Source organism: Rhipicephalus microplus, chromosome 6 (assembly GCF_043290135.1).
Source record: "Rhipicephalus microplus isolate Deutch F79 chromosome 6, USDA_Rmic, whole genome shotgun sequence".
Taxonomy (NCBI): Eukaryota; Metazoa; Arthropoda; class Arachnida; order Ixodida; family Ixodidae; genus Rhipicephalus; species Rhipicephalus microplus.
Window position 1 is genome coordinate 78,472,677 of NC_134705.1, and position 19,104 is coordinate 78,491,780.

The 19,104-nt window shown below is 48.1% G+C and overlaps 1 protein-coding gene across 6 annotated transcripts in view; it reads right to left on the reverse strand.

Moving 5' to 3' along the window:
- Positions 1 to 19,104, reverse strand: part of LOC142765327 (uncharacterized) — a 53,267-nt gene that overhangs the window by 9,448 nt on the left and 24,715 nt on the right. For 2 of the 6 annotated variants that reach the window (XM_075866098.1, XM_075866102.1), the window contains exon 1: positions 10,828 to 11,221. In XM_075866098.1, coding sequence (XP_075722213.1) covers positions 10,828 to 11,047 — 220 coding nt within the window. In that variant the 5' untranslated portion in view covers positions 11,048 to 11,221. Of the gene's footprint in view, positions 1 to 10,397; positions 10,415 to 10,827; positions 11,222 to 14,067; positions 14,161 to 19,104 lie in introns of those variants that run through there. The other 4 variants (XM_075866100.1, XM_075866099.1, XM_075866101.1 and 1 more) reach the window with 3 other exon arrangements.

Genomic DNA, 19,104 nt, shown 5'->3' on the forward strand with positions numbered 1-19,104 from the left:
CCGTTCGCCGCAGCCACGGCGCTTCTCGTCCCCCGTGGCTTCCGGCCGCGTTGTCTCGGAAAACTGAGAAATGCAGCCCCCGGAGGTGGTGCTGCATTGACGACTTCCGCAGCAAATCCTCTTTCCGTTCCCACCAGACGAAGTGTAATAGACGTTAAAGTAGACGGCGAACCTGTACAAGCACTTGTCGACACCGGCGCAAGCATTTCGGTCATGAGTTCAAGCCTACGCACACGTTTAAAGAAAGTTCTGACACCAGCGGCTGCACAAATGCTCCGTGTGGCCGATGGCGGCACGCCGATGGTTCTCGGTCTGTGCACTGCCCGCTTACGTATAAAGGACCACACTACTTCTGTCATTTTAGCCGTGATTGACCACTGCCCTTATGACATTATCCTAGGCCTGGACTTCTTGTCGAATCATTCTGCTCTGATCGATTGTGCTACAGGCGTTCTTCAGCTAGAGTTGCCTCAGATAGTCGCTGACCCCCCCACTGCCCCGCCGCGCCTGTGCTCTCTTCAGGATGTGCGGCTGTCAGCTCAGGCAGCCACCTTCGTCGTTTTGACCGCACAGCCCCAAGTTCCCGATGGTCAATATGTCCTCCTTCCTCTCGCCGACGTCCTCTTGAGCCGCAACATTGCCATTCCCCATACGCTTGTGACTGTTACTGACAATTGTACCTCGCTTCCACTTCTCAATTTCAGCTTGTGCCCTCAAGTGCTTCCTCGTGGCATGTTCTTGGCCAGCGTATCTAATGCTGACGAATTCGAAATAGCAGCGCTCACCACCGAGATTGATTTACTTCAGTCTCCAGTAGCGAACAGCACCTCTTCTCGGCCAGATCGTTTCTCGAAGATGATTGCACCCGACCTCAACCCTGCGCAAGCCAATGACATCCATCGCCTTCTCGCGTCATATACCGACATTTTTTCTTTCGACGACAGACCTCTAGGGCAAACATCCACTGTTCAGCACCGTATAAATACTGGTGACGCCAGTCCTATTCGCCGACGCCCCTATCGTGTCTCCCCCACTGAGCGTAGAGTTATCCAAGCAGAAGTGGACAAAATGCTCAACAAAGGTGTCATAGAACCATCAAGTAGTCCTTGGGCCTCCCCTGTCGTCCTTGTGAAGAAAAAAGATGGTACCTGGCGCTTCTGCGTTGACTATCGCCACCTAAACAAGATCACACGAAAAGACGTGTACCCGCTACCACGCATCGATGACGCGTTGGACTGCCTACACGGGGCTACATACTTCTCGTCTATAGATCTCCGGTCCGGCTACTGGCAGATTTCTGTCGATGAAATGGACCGCGAGAAGACGGCCTTCATTACACCAGATGGTTTATACCAGTTTAAGGTCATGCCTTTTGGACTATGTAACGCCCCTGCCACATTCGAACGAATGATGGACTCTCTCCTGCGTGGTTACAAGTGGTCTACTTGTCTTTGTTACCTAGACGATGTGATAGTCTTTTCATCTACTTTCGATAGCCACCTGACCCGTCTCGCTGCAATTCTCGCAGTCTTCAGAACAGCTGGGCTACAACTCAATTCCAAGAAGTGTCAATTTGGTCACCGTCAGATTGCCATTCTGGGCCATATTGTAAACGCCGATGGTGTCCAACCAGATCCCGAAAAGATCCGCGTCGTCCGTAGCTTTCCAGTGCCCCGTTCTACATCCGACGTCCGTAGCTTCGTCGGCTTATGTTCCTACTTTCGCCGTTTTGTGAAAAACTTCGCTGACGTTGCCCGGCCACTGACAGATTTGCTGAAGAAGGATACCACATTCTCATGGGGCCCTGAGCAGGCTCAAGCGTTCGCCGCTCTCATCGGCTACCTAACTACGCCCCCCATACTTGCCCACTTTAATCCTTCTGCTGCCACAGAGGTTCGCACCGACGCCAGTGGCCACGGTATCGGCGCAGTTCTCGCTCAGCGGCACCACGGTAGACAGTGCGTGATAGCTTACGCCAGTCGCCTGCTTTCTCCCCAGGAGATGAATTATTCCATCACCGAGAGAGAGTGTCTAGCTTTAGTTTGGGCCGTCGCCAAGTTTCGGCCATATTTATATGGTCGCATTTTCACTGTCGTTACGGACCACCACGCCCTCTGTTGGCTGACTTCTCTGAAGGACCCGACTGGACGTCTGGCTCGCTGGGCTCTGAGGCTTCAGGAATTTTCGTTTAGCGTCAGCTACAAGTCTGGCCGTTTGCACAAGGACGCAGACTGTCTTTCTCGATATCCGGTAGATCCTCCTGATCCCGTTGCGCCTGACCTGGAGAGCAGAGTAATGGCGTTTACAGACGTCAGCGATATGCGCATCGAACAACGACGGGATGAGTCATTGCGCACTATCATCGACGCCATCCAGTCTGACAGCCATGACGCTGAATCCCGTATGTTCGTGCTGCATGACGGCATCCTCTACCGCCGCAACGTCACCACTGAAGGCCCTGAGCTTCTGCTTGTCATCCCTCGTCATCTACGGCCTGCCATACTTCAACAACTTCACGACGCACCAACAGCGGGACACCTCGGCGTTTCCCGCACATACGACCGCGTGCGACGTCGATTTTTCTGGCCTGGATTGTACCGCAGCGTACGTCGATATGTCGCCACTTGCGACCTCTGCCAGCGCCGGAAAAGACCTTCTTTGCTGCCAGCTGGATATCTTCACCCAATTGAAGTCCCCTCTGAACCATTTCATCGCGTGGGACTCGACCTTCTTGGCCCTTTTCCGACGACGACACTAGGAAATAAATGGATTGCCGTCGCCACAGATTATGCGACCCGTTACGCGATAACAAAGGCCATGCCAACCAGTTGCGCCACTGACGTCGCGGATTTTCTTCTTCATGACGTCATCTTACACCATGGTGCACCCCGACAGCTGCTTACGGACCGCGGCCGCTCTTTCCTGTCCAAAGTTGTCGATGACCTCCTTCGATCGTGTGCTACAGCCCATAAGCTATCTACCGCCTACCACCCACAAACTAATGGCCTAACTGAACGTCTCAACCGCACGCTCACAGAGATGCTTTCGATGTACGTCTCCGATGATCATCGAGACTGGGATACAACGTTGGCCTATGTGACCTTCGCATATAACTCCTCTCGACACGACACTGCGGGATTCTCGCCTTTTTATCTTTTATATGGTCGCGACCCCATATTGCCATTTGAAACCACCTTGCCTCTCGTGCCATCTCCTTCCGAGTACGCGCGCGAAGCCATTGATCGGGCTCACATGGCTCGTCAAGTTGCCCAGTCTCGCCTCACCAGGTCACAGGATATGCAAAAAGCCCGCTACGACCACCGGCATCGAAATATAACGTTTGCCCCAGGTGACCACGTGCTCCTCTGGTCACCGTGTCGCCGTGTAGGTCTCTCCGAAAAACTTTTGTCCCGATACGCCGGACCCTACCTAGTCTTACGTCAAGTTAGCGACGTAACCTACGAGATAGCGCCATTGCACTCCAATACGTCACCAAGTTCGTCACTAGTTGACATTGTCCATGTTTCGCGCTTGAAACCCTACTTCTGTCGCACTTCTCCGGACTCTCGCCGAGACGGCGCTCCAACGCCCGGGGGTCCTGCTACGGAGAGGAAGAAAAGGAAGAGGTGCGACTGACAGGCGCGCGACTGGGCCAATCAGCCATTGTGTCTCTTGCCTGTAGTTTTTACTCTGCAAATACATCTCGCTCAGAAGCAACCAACCTCGTAACATATTATTGAGATTAATTCACGGAAAGTATAGGCACATTTATTAGACGTAATTGTAATAAGAATGTGAACAAAGAAAATTGGATAAAAAATAGCTTTCTGTGGGCAGGAACCGAACCTGCGACCTTCGAATAACGCTTTCGGTGGTCAGTTGGCGTTCGGTGGCCACTGTGTGTGTGTGTGTGTGTGTGTGTGCGCGCGCGTGCGTGCGTGCGTGCGTGCAGTTTAAAATTGATTCAATTCTCGATGCTGTCAATGTGCTCTCTTCCCGATCTAGAGTAGCCGAGAAAGGAACGAATTTAAGGAGTGAATGGTCTTGTTACATATTCTAATATGCATTGAGACATCAGAGGCGAAGAATTATTTTTTGTATCATGTTTTGTTATATTATAAATGAAATCAGAACAGTATCTTTTCGTTGCAGTTGAAATCGCCGTTTAATGAGCAAATTATTCAAATTGATCATGCTAACGTATTGAAGTTTTTACACGTTTATATTTTACAACCTGATCGAGCGCGTTTTCCGAACTAATGGCTATGCAGTTATTGAGTCATTAGAGCGTAACGCAAGTATTACGCAAAGGGGCACTGCCACTTCAATGAAGAATGTGTTTTGCCGTCAGCATCGCAAACTCTGTTGTGAAAGTGTATACTTCATTACGCCTGAAACTGGCGCTATTTTCATTGCACGACCTGCTCTTGCTTGCGGGAACAGCGCTATGGCAACGGCCAGTGGCGGACAGTGAAGTTGCGATCACATGGCTGCGCACATTTATTGCTTAATTCTCATCCACAAGAAATGCTAGCTATGCTCGACACAGGTCGCGATCTAATGTTTTAAAAGATTCGCGATAATTTTTTAGTTGTTCCTTGAAGACTATACGTGCAGGAGAAAAGTAACGTCACTTTATTCTTCAGTGACCGCAAACATCAACAATGACGCTGTTTGCTTGCATATAAGCCATGCATAAAAGCTGACACAATCCTCGCCGCAGCTTCACCTCGAGTATCGCTGTATCACGAGTATTGCTAGATCTTTGGGTTCGCCTTCTAGAAAACCGTAGCTCACAAAATAAGGAACTTTTTATTGAGGTATTACTTTTATGTGAACACTGTCGATTGCTTTCTTGCCGTCGGCATCGCCATCACGTTCCGTTCAAGGCCCAAATCAATAAGATCGCAGAAGCATTGTATTGTCCGCAGCTGGGCTGAGGTACCCGCGGGGGGAGGGAGGGGCGAAGAATACGGCTGAAGCATAATTAAAATGCGCGGGCTCATCTCTATTGCAGGCAGAGCGTATGGGATATCATCATTTCACGTGCGAGGCCGAACGCACGTCCCCACTCTGCTTGAAGAGTCCTAAACTAAGGAGTAAGGTGAGGACAGGATATGCTGAGGAGAGAGGGGTATGTGTACTTTGAGCAGCAACTAGGAACTTTGATAATAAGGACATGACCCCACTGCTCGTTTGCTCTTCTACGTGCTGTTCCCTCAGGCAGAAAAGACTGTGAAAGCCAGTTCGCTGCCTGGAGTGGCTATATTCTCTTAACGCGCGAGCACACGCCGCCTTGAGGATGACAACAGCGACAAAATTCACAGGAAAGTCACTTGGTTTGTCGCCTGCGTTGTGGCAACACGTCGCGTGGAACACGGTGCGAAAAAAAAAAGTCAAGACTTATTTTTGCACCACACAGGGGTGCAACCACTGAAATACAATTTGAAGCAATTTTCGGAACAGCAAAATATTACTCTTGGAGCACAGAAATCGAAACTTGGGGCAGCTTACAGAGAAAAACATGCAGTTTTTATCATAAAATACCAAATTTTGAGCAGTATAAAAAAGACTCGCATTTAGAAATAAAATGTATAAAGCATTAGACATCACCTAACACCGCGGTGTGAACATGAGAATTGCTATTTCAATGAAAATGGTATTTTACACCACCTCCTTAAGCAAACAATGATAAAGTTTACATTAACAGTTGCTGGGCTTGGAAAATCATTTGACAGACCCTGCGAAGTTAAATATGGATCTGCAAGCTGGCGACCTCGAAATTTGGAAGATTGGTAACCCCGAGGGTAGGGGTAGTGAAAAAAAAACTGGTGCCCAATTGTTTCTTTGGGGAAGCAGAAATATCATACATTACTTCAAATGATTGTCAATAGCTTATTTAGGCAACAGTTATTACACTGGTATTCATAATTATGCAGTGTACAAACACACGGGATGTAGAACAAAATGTGCAGTGTCCCGTAACTAGCACTGACACCCCTTCAAAATTGGAAAATGTTGTAGGCCCGTGTGCTCAGATTTGGGTGCACGTTAAAGAACCCCAGGTGGTCGAAATTTCTGGAGCCCTCCACTACGGCTTCTCTCATAATCAAATGGTGGTTTTGGGACGTTAAACCCCACATATCAATCAATCAATCCCTTCAAAATCTCAATAAGCTTTTTTGTAGGCCACTGGTGTTCTGCGACGAAGGTGGCTTAAGCAGCATGTCTGTTCGAGTTGGGATTCCAAGTAAAAACTTTCCTAACCACTACCCCCCCCCCTTCCCGCTTTTCTTTGTCTTTTACCGTGGGGTTAGGTACCGATTCGGCTCCCTTCTAAGGCACGTGTTCGCACAGGCAATGCAACAACAGCGCGCACCTGTTCGCCCGGCGACGGTACCGGATGCTGATCGTCAGGACCGTGGCCGAGACGACACAACCTCAAGACAGAAAAAAAAAAGTTTTTAATGGCACCGCTGAGGCAATCAGCGTGGTCGCTGGTGACGCCGGCGTTCGCAGCACGCCGGGCTTGTTCGCGCGAGAAAAACGGGGCATACGCTTCCAGCTTCAATTCGTAACAAGACATAGCAGCATTTCCAGGCTAGAAAATTTACATGTCCCGAGAATGGTTGGCGGCTACAGCTACGCATTTTTGTCTTGGAAGCTTCGTCGTCTCGCCGATAGATATCCGCCGCGGTCAGCAGACCTATGGGCGCGAAGCGTTGTTACTTCTTCGGGTTAATCGCGTCTCCCGAGCGTAGCGCTGGTTGGCATCTCCACGCTTTGACTGGTGGCACAAACTGGTGGTGGCTGACGTGTGTTGCGATTCTCACTGAAATTAGCACACTTATGAAAATTTTGAGGCTGGTTGGAAATTTTGGCGCAGCGTGGCGCAATTTCAGCAAATTTCACAGTTTTGGCGCAGCTCGGTGCAACAAATGGGAATTGTATCAAATCGGCGCAGTTGGCCGGCGCAGCTGTAGCACTCCTAGTCACATGATATCTAAACACCTTCCTCTCCCCGAAAAGCCATATCTTGGATGCACTAACTTAATATTTACATGATGTAAAAAACTGCTCGCGAATGCAACATAGCGGCCGAGTCCCTGCCGTTGGTTCACATCGACACAACCACTAAGTACCCTAGCCGCATGACAGAACTCAAGACCTCGACAAGAACACGTTCCTTGAGAGCCTGCTTTGCACAATTATATTGCAGAGAATACCGGAAGCAGAAGGCTCAGCAGCAGCGTAACGGCGTGCTCCAACGTATTTCGAGTTTTCACAGTTCAACGAGTCCGCTGTCGTCTCAGTTGAGGTGTCATCTCATGTAGTTTCTGCGAGTGTGTATCTCGAAAGAACAGTTGAAGAGTGAAGAGTGTTTCTTTGTTTTGCATGTATGACTTGAAGTCAGTACAAAAGAAAACGCTTAGCAAACGGGAAAAAATTAAATGAATTCTCAAAGTAGCAAAGGCGGCGGAGTGTAGGTGGGGCAGAACCATTGTGAACATTTTTGATGTGCGTGAACGTATTTTTACAGCAGCTCTTTCATTATCGCTTTTTCTTCCCTTCTCAAGCGTAAATTCACTTTTACATCTGCGTATTGCAGAGCTATGCGAGATTAGATCGAAAAGAGTTAGCTGCCATCCTTACTTCTCGTAAGATTACATTCTGCTCCTCTCGAATTCATTGCTTCGCCTTTGAGATGAAACAACGATTTTTTTTTAGCTGCACCTGTGTCTGTTTTGACCTCACGGTACACCACCAGGTGACAATATGATTTATAAGCTAGATATCATCAAAGGTTAGGAGACCTGTATTCGAAATACGTGTACATTAGGACCTAAGTAACAAAAAAAATAATTCAGCTGACAAACATTGTCACTAAAAAAAATTCGGGGCATATCCACGTAGTGAATGATGAGTGGGGTGAAGCGTCCGTAAGCCCCGTCTCAAACTCTGTCGTCACTCGAGCAGAAAAATAACATAAAATAAAAGTGGTGACTAGCCTGCTCCTACGTGCAGCTCCTACGTCCGTAAGCCCATCCGTGCTTCCGTCTATCCGTTCGTTCTTGTTTCCGTTTGTCCGCGCGATTATCCGCGCGCCAATCTATGCGTCCGTCCATCCATCTGTCCGTTCGTTCGTGCGTAAATCCGTCTGTCCATTCGTTCGTGCGTCCACCCGTCTGTCCGTCCGTTCGTGCGTCCATCCGTCTGTCCACCATTCGGGCGTCCATCCGTACGTACGTCCGCGCGTCCATCCATCCGTGCGTCTGTCCGTGCGTCCATCTAGTGAACACTCCAAGTACCACCGTATCCCATCTCGCAACCCCTGTGGCACACAGCCGCTGTAGAGCGGGTATGTGCCACCGGTGGCTACGTACGTACATGCATACGGAGGAGCGACAGACCCATGTCATAATGAGCTTCGCCCCTGAAAAAAACGGACTGCGTGGCGAAAATAAGTGGCAGACACTAACGTGGAAATCATGTTATGCATGTCGTGATTTTAATGTTCTGACTAGTCATGACTACACGCCACGCTCATGGTACGCTGGCGGTCGTTTCGCTTTTGTTAAGACGCATCCATGCGAAAACGCTGGTTCCAATAATTTCCGTTCGCCAACTCCTCATCTAGCTCTTTCGCAATCCGACTGGCAGCTTGTTTTTGCCTGAAAACCATGAGTGCTTCACCACTGGACAGGCACCAAGTATTAAACAATCGCGGAACTTGAACTTGCTATGAAAGTTGAACCGCTGGGTATTTCATGAACTCTGCTCTTGTTGGTGCTTAAATATTGCAACGACACAAACGATGTCATTCCCTCGCGATGGTTCGCGATAGTAACGAACAGCTGACGCAGCCCACCATGACTTGTGCATCTGTTGTTCATTGGTTTTCAGCCTATAATCGCACAACCACCGCCATCATCTTCGCGGTGTACGTGCACTGTTAAGTGGGAGCATTCACGACCGAATCATACTGTTGGTCACAGGGTAAACGTTAGGGGGCTGTCACGGACGGCCATTTTTGGCGACACCGCGTCACGGCAATTAACGGGCGCCGTACTCCCCAACTGACCGTGAGAACGGCGGCGCATGAAAGGGAGCCGAGAAGTGCGAAATGGGGTGCTCTTCTTAGAACGTCGCCGCCGTCAGTCGACCCTTTTGTAACGGCGCCGGCGTCTGCAAGGTCGTAGAAGGCCGCGGTATACCCCGAACAAGGATTAGACTACAAGACGCACCGGCTGAGAGCCAAACGTTTGACCGTTCCCACGGGGAAAAGCATGGGAAACGCTCTGGTGGCCAAGCCGTATGACAACAACCCGACAGGTTGTCACTCTCACTAGTTGAGGGCCCTCTCCCAATTAAAAAGGGGTGGGGTCAAAATATTTTTGGGACGGAGTTTCCCATCAATTAAACGCGCATGATTGGACCCGGGTAGAGGTCTCTTGTCCCCAAGGAAGAGAGCGAGGAGACACGAGGGGGATTTAAGCGCAGGATTTTGCCCTGCTAGGCAGACTAGTCGCTGACCAAGATGGTGTAGAAACAGATCAACAAGCATCTCTTCTAGAAGTTTTTAGTGTGGCTCTGTATCGGCTGGCCACCTAAACTTAGCCGTTCGTCTAGTTGTGACGCGATATTAACGTCTGCAACGTAGACATCGGGACTTCGCCTCGAGTTAGCTCAACCTGCTCGAAGTCACCTGCAAGCACTAGCCTCCCGGAGCCACCAGCGTTGCAACACCGCCGACATCGCAGTCGTGCCAGAACTCTCTTCGACTTCTCGCATCCGATCGTCGGGGACACAACGCTGCCGGTCATGACACGTATGCCTTCACCTGTTTATATCTTCGAACTTTCTCCTCCGTTGTTCTATTCTTGTTAGTTTGTGTAGTTTGTAATAGTTCTCTCTCGTAAGCTGATTTATTGTTTCTGTTATATATTTCGTTAGTTGTATCAAGTGTCGATGTATTTTGTTAGTTGTATTGAAGTGTTGTATTAGATCCCGTGTGCTGCAATATCACTAGAGTAAAGTTTGTTTTGTTTTCTCACGTCTCTGATCTCTTCACTGTCCCTGCTTGCGTACGAAACAAACCAACCTGCTGTCATTCCCGTCGCTGACTTCGCGCTGGCGACGCTAGTGGCAGCTTGTAACAGGGGCACTGGAATCACGTGCAAGATAGAGTTACTGTATAGACGAATTACACTGGACTTACGCCACAAAAATGTGGTGGCACTGTCTTGGTAGGCAAAAGACGCTCTGCCTACAGCAGTTTCTGCTGCGTTTTGACTGGTGCATGTGGTGTTCTCACTCAAGCTACGAGGGGCAAAAAAAAAAACGGTATGCCGACGAGCTGCGCCGTGGTTAGATGTGGGTCGTGTGTCACAACTTACTTTAGTTTGTTGTCGCAGGCTCGCAGCCCCCAGAGCTTATTGCGGAAGTTACGTGTGGACATCGCTATAATTTTACCCATAATGTCGACAACGGCCTACCTGTGTTTACAAACAAGGAATGGGTCTATATAATAAAAGGTAGCATATACAGTGACTATAGCGCAAGGGAGCATCTCATGTGATCTTTTTTTTCCTTTCTTGCAGGCATTTACAGTAAGCAGGAAAACACTAATAACAAATACGGGCATAATATACCGGAAACTTTCTCAGCAAAATCTTTTACAGATTTTTTTCTTATAGAAAGCCCATTTTTATACTCGAGGACTGAAACTACATTTACACGTAGATCCGTGAACGTATACGCTATTTCAGACGTACTTGTAGCACTAACACTGAACCGTGGCGTCGCGTATACAGCGCCATGACGCACCCTGCCACGCAGCGGAAGAGGCCACCACGAAATGACGCATGGCGTAGAAGCGGCCGTCCTTGGCGAACACCCCGCAAGACAGGCTGAGTGGTAACGCCGTGCCGGTGCGATCGGCTGACAAACTTCCGGTGAACGAGACCAGGGCCAAGCGACCGCCTGCCAGTAGTCGCACATTCGGCGGAGGCGCCGTGAAGCGAACTCTAGTAAGCCTGCGCTGCATCACAACCCCGTATTCAAAAGCTCCGACTTGATCCTAAAGCGCAAGCAACACACTCGGGAAATAAAGTAAAAATTAACGCAGCTTCGCCCAAGTGACGCGACGCCTGAAGTTGGTGCGTAGTGTGGCAGTATTATTTGTTTTTCTTCAGTGTTTTGTTTCATTCCATCTGTTCTTTTTTTTTCCCCGATTGCGTTCTCCCAGTTTTTGTGATTTTTGTTCTCTTTATTTCTATTCCTAACCGCCACTTTTTGAACAGTTTTTATTTCTCTCTCCCTTTGTTTATATCTCGCCCACTTCTTTCAATCTTTACACGTGGTTTGTGTGGTTAAGTTTTCCAAGCCATAGTAATAATGTCCGCTTTTAACACTATCATCAAGATGTTGAAGAAGAAGAAGACTCCTTTTTGGCGCGAGCGTGCGGGAAGTATGCCGCAGTTGACTATGCTACATGTGGTTATGCTTGCGTTAAATGATTATCGCAAAAATAACAACATATCCAAGGAGTGAATGAGCGGAACGAAGCGCTGCAAGGTTTCATTGCTGAACCGTGAACCATTCTAAATATCGCCCACTACGCCATCGAAGACGTGACAAACACTGTATATATTTATACAAGAAGTTTTATTACTCGCAAGTGGCAGCTATACGTGATCAAAGGGTGACGCTTTGTGATACAAGGGTGACGCTTCCGCACTCCGATAGCTGCACTCATCGCTAAAATTGTCGATGGTGAACTCAGACGAGTTGCCACAGCTCTATTCTGCTTCAGAACACATCAGCAGCTTGCTTTTCACGTGATAGAAATATCCCACGTGCTTCTGAAGGCTTGTAGTTTATTACGTGACGTCATCGTCTACCCAGCATGAACCAGCTCCCTGTTTCGGTTTTGGTGTTGATGCATCGTCTAATGGTTACTCAAAACTATTCACAAGTACCTCGGCAAAATGAATCACTCCAGCTGTTACGGGACTGTTAGTACAACTTGAATCGTTGATTAATTCAGTGCGGTCAGAAATGCGCCGCAGTTTCCCTTCAAGAGAAATACTAAACATTTCGCACAACTGTCTGTTGTTCGAGTTCACGCGGCATTTCTGTACTCCTTTCTGTAGGTTAATTGACGCAAAAACGCTTCTCGAAACGTCAACTCCAGTGACACATTGGTACAAAAAATTTTCAAACATACACACACACACGCACACACACCCATACACACGTATATATATATATATATATATATATATATATATATATATATATATATATATGTGTGTGTGTGTGTGTGTGTGTGTGTGTGTGTGTGTGTGTGTGTGTGTGTGTGTGTGTGTGTGTGTGTGTGTGTGTGTGTGTGTGTGTGTGTGTGTGTGTGTGTGTGTGTGTGTGTGTGTGCGTGTGTGTGTGTGTGTGTGTGTCACCATAAGAGCATAAGCACAAGGCCTACAACGTTCCGCGACAGACTTTCGCTGTTGCATGGTACAGCTTTCCCCGTGTATAGGTTTTATTTTTTTCATAGGTGTTACTCGTTTGTTTATAATCTTTATTAATGATATTCCAGACAAAATTTCAACCACCATCCGCCTTTTTGCAGACGATTACCGTCGCATCTCATGTTGCACTGACCAAATCATACTCCAGAATGACTTGCCTAACATACATAATTGGTGTTCGCGGTGGCTCATGCAGCCTGATAAACGAAAATATGAATTCATGCTAGTTTCGCGCAAGCGCACTAACTTTTCCTTCCAGTATTCTGTGAACTTTCAACCCTTAACCCAGGTCGACTCCTATCGTTATCTTGGCGTAATAATAACAAGTAAACTAACATGGTCCGAGCACGTCAAACAACTAGTCACCGCTTCAGCAAAATCACTTGGCTACATTAAAAGATCGCTTACGTCCTGCCCACCGCAAATCCGAAAATTTGCTTACGAAACCTTCACGCGTACTAAACTTGAATATGCTTCCGCTATTTGGAATCCTCACCAAAATTACCTAATCGACGCATTAGAAGCAATTCAAAAACGCGCTGCCAGATTCATCACCTCACAATACAGTTCTCGCTTAAGTATTACCAGTATCAAACTATCCCTCAACCTTCCTCCTCTATAAATTCGCCGCAAAGTTACTCGGCTCTGCCTTTTGCACAAACTATACCATAATTTCCCGTCGCAACGCAATACCATTCTTCTACCTCCCGCCCGTTCATCGCGTCGCCTCTTTAACTCCCTATGTTTACAGCGCTTGCATGGTTCAACTAACGCTTTCAATAAATCATTTTTACCTACTGCCATTGAAGACTGGAATAACCTGCCTGAATCCATAGTGCACAAACAAAATCCCTTAAAATATAAACAGCTAATCACAAATCACTCGATATGCTAGTTAATTTACAATTGTTGCCGTTTTCTTCCACGCACATATATATTTTTCCTTCTCTTGACATTGTTTTTTATCAGGTAGTTCACTTTCGATTATGCTTTGTACCATTGACAATCATGCATCTGTTAAATTGTGTTATTTCCCCCCCCCCCTTATGTAATATCCCGCAAGGGGCCTTTAAGGGTTCAATAAATGATGATAATGATAAGCAAGACGTGGAGAATTCTATATTGTGCACTAGTCACTGAATTTCTTTTCTCAAAGCAGCATGCCGGTCGGTACCATCCCGCAAATGTTTCCCCGTCAGAACGTCATACAAGATAACGCTTAAGCAACAGATTGAATTTCCCGCAGTAGAAGCTCAATAATTCTGCAAGCTCACATAATCCAATAATCAATTAGGTTGTCAATCAGGCAGGCCGGCGTGTTTTTGGGCTGGCATAAACGCACTCTTTCTCACTGTTTTAGCAGTGCTAAATCACTCGCTGCTGTCCGTGTACACGTGTCAACGTAGCGTTAAATGCACCTTCCACAGAATCCATGTATGGAGCATGCAGAAAACTCACAAGAACTCAATAATAATCTCTTCAGGCGTTTACACTCGAAGAAAATTGGTTCCGTAGCTTTTTGTGTGAGCGGGCGTACCTTCCATTCGATCATGGCACCGTCGGGGGGGAGCGCCACATGATCCTCCAGTGCGAGAACAGCTTCCTGGGATCCCTCAAGCGGTGTTACCTCTGCGTGGCCAAGCAACATGCAAACAGCTTCGAGGATACGACGCCCTCAATGGCCTAATTATGTGAGCGACATGACAAAACATAGCATTCATAATGCGACACACAGTATACAGCTGTATGAACTTTTTTATGAGACCTCTGCACAGAGCTTGACAATTTTCATGATTGAAGCTGTGTGTGACTTTTTGTTAGTGCCTTACTACGATTCTTACTCGTCAGTTGCAGTAAACGTTACCCAGCAATGTGCGTGCTACACCTATACGTGTTAAATTGAACTTTGCATTTATGCCGTGTTTTAGGGGTGAAACTCCATAAAGCGGAGCCCGTTCATCCCTCGTCATAGTACGTAACATGTTTTATGCTTTGACCTGCAAGGTGGTGCCGGTGGGAGATTTCTCCTGTGCTTTGTTGAACAATGAAAAATTCGCAGCGTGTGCGTTAACAAAAAGCTGAATTCTCCTGTCTCTCATTCCCCATTAGCAGTCATTGGCATGTACATTGAGCACTATCTGACAGGAAAGGGTTGCTACGTTATACTCGCTAGTCGTAACCTCCTTAGTTTTAGAAAGGTTTAGTGAGTGTTGGGCCGCAGTGCCATAAATACAGTGAACTGGTTTATACCATGAACTTGAGGTGGTTAAAGGTGGGAAATAAACCCGAAGCTCAGGCCGTAATAAAGTGTGCGTGTGCCACCTTTCGTTTAGTCCTTGCAATGGCCGCTGATTGGTGGTGCTTCTATATGCGGATATATATGGCGAAAATGCGAGATGGTGGTACTTGGAGTGTTGACTAGATAGACGAACGGACACACAGATAGATGCATGGACAGACGCGCGGATGGCTGCACGGACCGATGGACGCATAGATGGACACAGGGGCGGATGCATGGACGAACACAGGGGCGGACGCACGGGTGCACGTGCAGACGCACGAAAAGACGCACGCAAGGACGGGTGGATGGACGCACGGATGGTCACACTACCGAGCGCATGGTAGGACGGAAGCAAGAACGAATGGACAGACGGATGCTTCACCCCACTCATTCACCACGTGGATATGCATCATCACATCATTCACCCCGTGGATATGCTGCCATTTTTTCGGTAATTTTATTAAAGGCAAAAGCGCCCTTCCTTCTCTTTTTTTGCCCTCTATCAGTCCGCGTTACATTTTCCCCCGGGAAGACGAAGCTCACCTTGTAGGGCTTCAATCGGGCAACATGCACAATTTGCGTTTTACGCGAACGCCGGTTCTGCGCAGTCACTTTCGCAACGACGTAAGTGACATCACTGAAGCACTGAGTAATGACGAATGGTCCCGAGTACTTGGAAAGAAGCTTCTGGCAAAGTCCCTTCTTTCGAACAGGTGTCTACAGACAGACAAATCACTCGCATCGAAAGTCACAGGCTGGTGTTTTGCGTCGTTACGGTCTTTCGCGCGAGCGTGAGCTTCTTCAGCGTGACACAAAGTCTGCGCGACACTGGCATTCTAGTTCGTCGAGACAAGAAGTATGGTGTCGAGGAAACTGTGGATGATGAGCATAAAAAACAAAGAAAGGCGTATAATTTGTGACCTCCTGTTTCATGGTAATAAAGGCGTATGTACCAGAAGGTAATATCGCAACCCAGTTCTTGTGATCCGCGGCGACGTGCATTGAAAACATGTTGATGATGGTACGATTGGCGTGTTCAGTAAGGCCATTGGTCTGAGGCTGGTAAGGCGTGGAATGCCGATACTGGCACCCACAAAGCCGTAGCAACTCTTCGACAACATCAGCGGTAAACTGCTGGCCGCGATCACATATCACTACACGAGGGGCCCCAAGACGGAGTATAATCGAGTGCAGAAGAAACCACGACACATCAGATGATGTGACTGAAGCAACCGCCATCGTTTCAGTATACCGCGTCAGGTAATCTACGCGCACAATAACCCAGCGGCGGCCGGTGGTAGACCTGGGATAGGGGCCCAGCAAATCAATGACTTTTTCGAATGATGATTTCAGTGGCTTAACCGGTTGCAGTGGGCCAGCCAACGGCTGGTAGGTTGTTTCTGGCATTGGCAGACATCGCAACTCGTGACGTTGTACTTGGTCGTTTTCCATATATCGAGGCCAGTAGGAACATTTTCGGACACGGTGGAGCATCCTGGCAAACTCGAGGTGCCCAGACATGATGTCATCGTGCATGGATTGGAATAGCACAAGACACGGGCATTCTGACACGACGAGGAGTAGTGTGGCACCATGGCTGGAGTAATTCTTGCGATATATTAGGGCGTCATGGATCGCGAATGGCGTGGTGCGTTTATATCTACGAGCCACATCAATCATTGGTTTCAGCGAAGAGTCACGCTGTTGCTCGTGACAGAAGACGTCTAAATTTTGGAAGTTGGAGGAGAGTGCAGCCAGGTAGTTATCGAAATCATCGTTCTCAGCATCCACAGTCGAAGATGGAAAACGAGATAAGCAGTTGGCATCTGCGTGACATCGACCGCTCTGGTAGGTCACAAAAAATTATATTCTTGAAGCCGTAAGGCCCAGCAAGCTAACCAGCCAGCTGTGTCGCGTGTTCAGACGATCCAACAAAAATAATGATGATCTGTGACGATCTTGAATTGCCGGCCGTACAAATATGGTCTGAACTTTCGGATGGCGAAAACAACCGCAAGGCATTCCAGTTCAGTGACTGCATAATTCCTCTCATCTTTAGTCAAAGTGCGACTTGCATACGCCACGACATGCTGGCAGCCGTCATGATACTGAACTAGCACGGCACCAACACCGATACTTCCAGCATCTGTATGCAGTTCCTTGAGTGCCTCTGGGTCAGAATGGCACAAGAGGGTTCGGGAAGTAAGCAAATACTTCAGCTGCTCGGAAGCAGCCTCAAACTGAACAGTTCATCGCAATGGGGCGTTTTTCCAGAGCAACTATCTCAGTGGATGAGCAAGCTGGGCAAAGTCTTTGATAAACCAGAGAAAATAAAAACACTGGCCCATGAAGCTACTAAGATCATTCACAGTCGTTGGTTGCTTGAAGTTGCGGACAGCATTGGTCTTTCGCGGGTCTGGTCGTATAACGTCCTTGTCGACTAGATATCCGAGCACGAGGGCTCGACGCTCACCAAAATGACACTTCTTTGCGTTTAAAATGAGACCAGCTTGTTGACGCAATCTAGAACAAGGCTAAGCCGATGGATGTGCTCGTAGAATGTATTGCCGACAATAATTACGTCATCGTCGTGATAAGACTGACATATCTCCCATTTCAGACCTCGAAGGATGGAGTCACTGTGTCACTCGAAGGTGGTCGGGGTAATATATAGGCCAAACGGCATAACGTTAAATTACAATAACCCATCAGGTGTGACAAACGCAGTCTGTCAGACGGATGCATTGGTACCTGCCAGTATCCAGGCCTTAGGTCGACGGACGAAAAGTATGCGGCCGAGTGCAGGCAATCAACAGCATCATCGATGCGTGGTAGCGGATACACGTCTTTCTTTGTGACGGCGTTAAGATGATGGTCGTCGACACAAAATCACCAGGAGTTGTCTTTTTTTACCAATACGACAGGAGCTGCCCAGAGACTGCTTGACACTTCATTATGCCTTTCTGCAGAATATCGAAGACCTGGTCGGTGATCACTTTCCTCTCTGATGGGGATACGCGATAGGGTTTCAGGCGTATCGGTGTATCATCTCCCGTGTTGATGCGGTGGTGCATGCGCGAATCGGCCACCATGAAACAACGCTTGTCTTAAGCGAAATCAAGAACTCCTGCGTAGCATGTAAGCACCTCCTCGAGTACATCTTGCTCGGAAGAAGACAACGACTTGTTGGTCATGCATTTCATTTGAGCTGAGTAGTTGGGCGCAATCTGACTCTGAGAGACTCTGAGATCATTCTGACGCCTACTGTGGTCTGCTCCTCAAACGTTACCAGTTTGAATCCGGTTGGTAGAACAACAGGCTCTGAGGCTGCGTTGAGCGCCCACAAGCAAGCATGTTCGTCGATGGCTGTAAGGACAGACCATGGGACTAATACGTTCTTCTTGATGGCGCTTGTATGATCGGAAACAAACATCATACGGGAACAAACACAGCTGTTCGACCAGGGATCATCACACTTTCAGACAACGAAAGCGCGTCAATGGAGTGAGTCGGGAAACCGTCATTTATGGCAGTGGGAAACGTACTTTGAAGAAAAATTTCTCGAGTTCTACAGTCAAGAGTAGCGCCGAATTCACGAAGGAGGTCTATCCCTAAAATGACGTCATGAGTTGTACGAGACAGTACAGTGAATTCAACTCGGAAATTTCGTCCGCCAATCGTCAGTACAACTGAGCAAATACCAACAAGGCATAATGCTTCGTCTCCATTTCTACGAAAAGTTTCCTTGCGATCCCACGTGAGCATAGCTTGTTGACCCAAGAAACGATGCTTGAAACGAAGATTCATAACCGAAATAGCTGCACCAGTGTCTACAAGAGCAAGAGTATTTACGCCATCTATACACACACGCACTTTGTTCATCAACATCGCAGCGGAAGGAATTGGTGAAACTGACCTACCCACGACCGCGCCTTTCTCGGCCGCACCAGCAAGTTTCCCAGCTGATGCGAAAATGGCCACCGACAACACGGACACGGCGACCGGGGGGAACGTGTTCGTTTGGAGGCCGGGAGCTTACTGCGCGATTCGTTAGGCCATTGCTCTCGCGGACGGTGGTCGGCCGGGTGAGAGGTCCAGGTTTCGTGCATACGAGCCGGGTACGTCGGAAAACGTGGCGGCACAGGCGTTTCGTTTATACAAGCTAGGTACGTCGAAAAACGTAGCTGCGCAGGCGGCCTGCTAGAACAGAAGCGCGAAATATGCCCTGGGAGACCGCACGTGTAGTGAATGGCGACTTGTCGGCTTACATTAGCAGGAGCAGAGGTGGCAGAA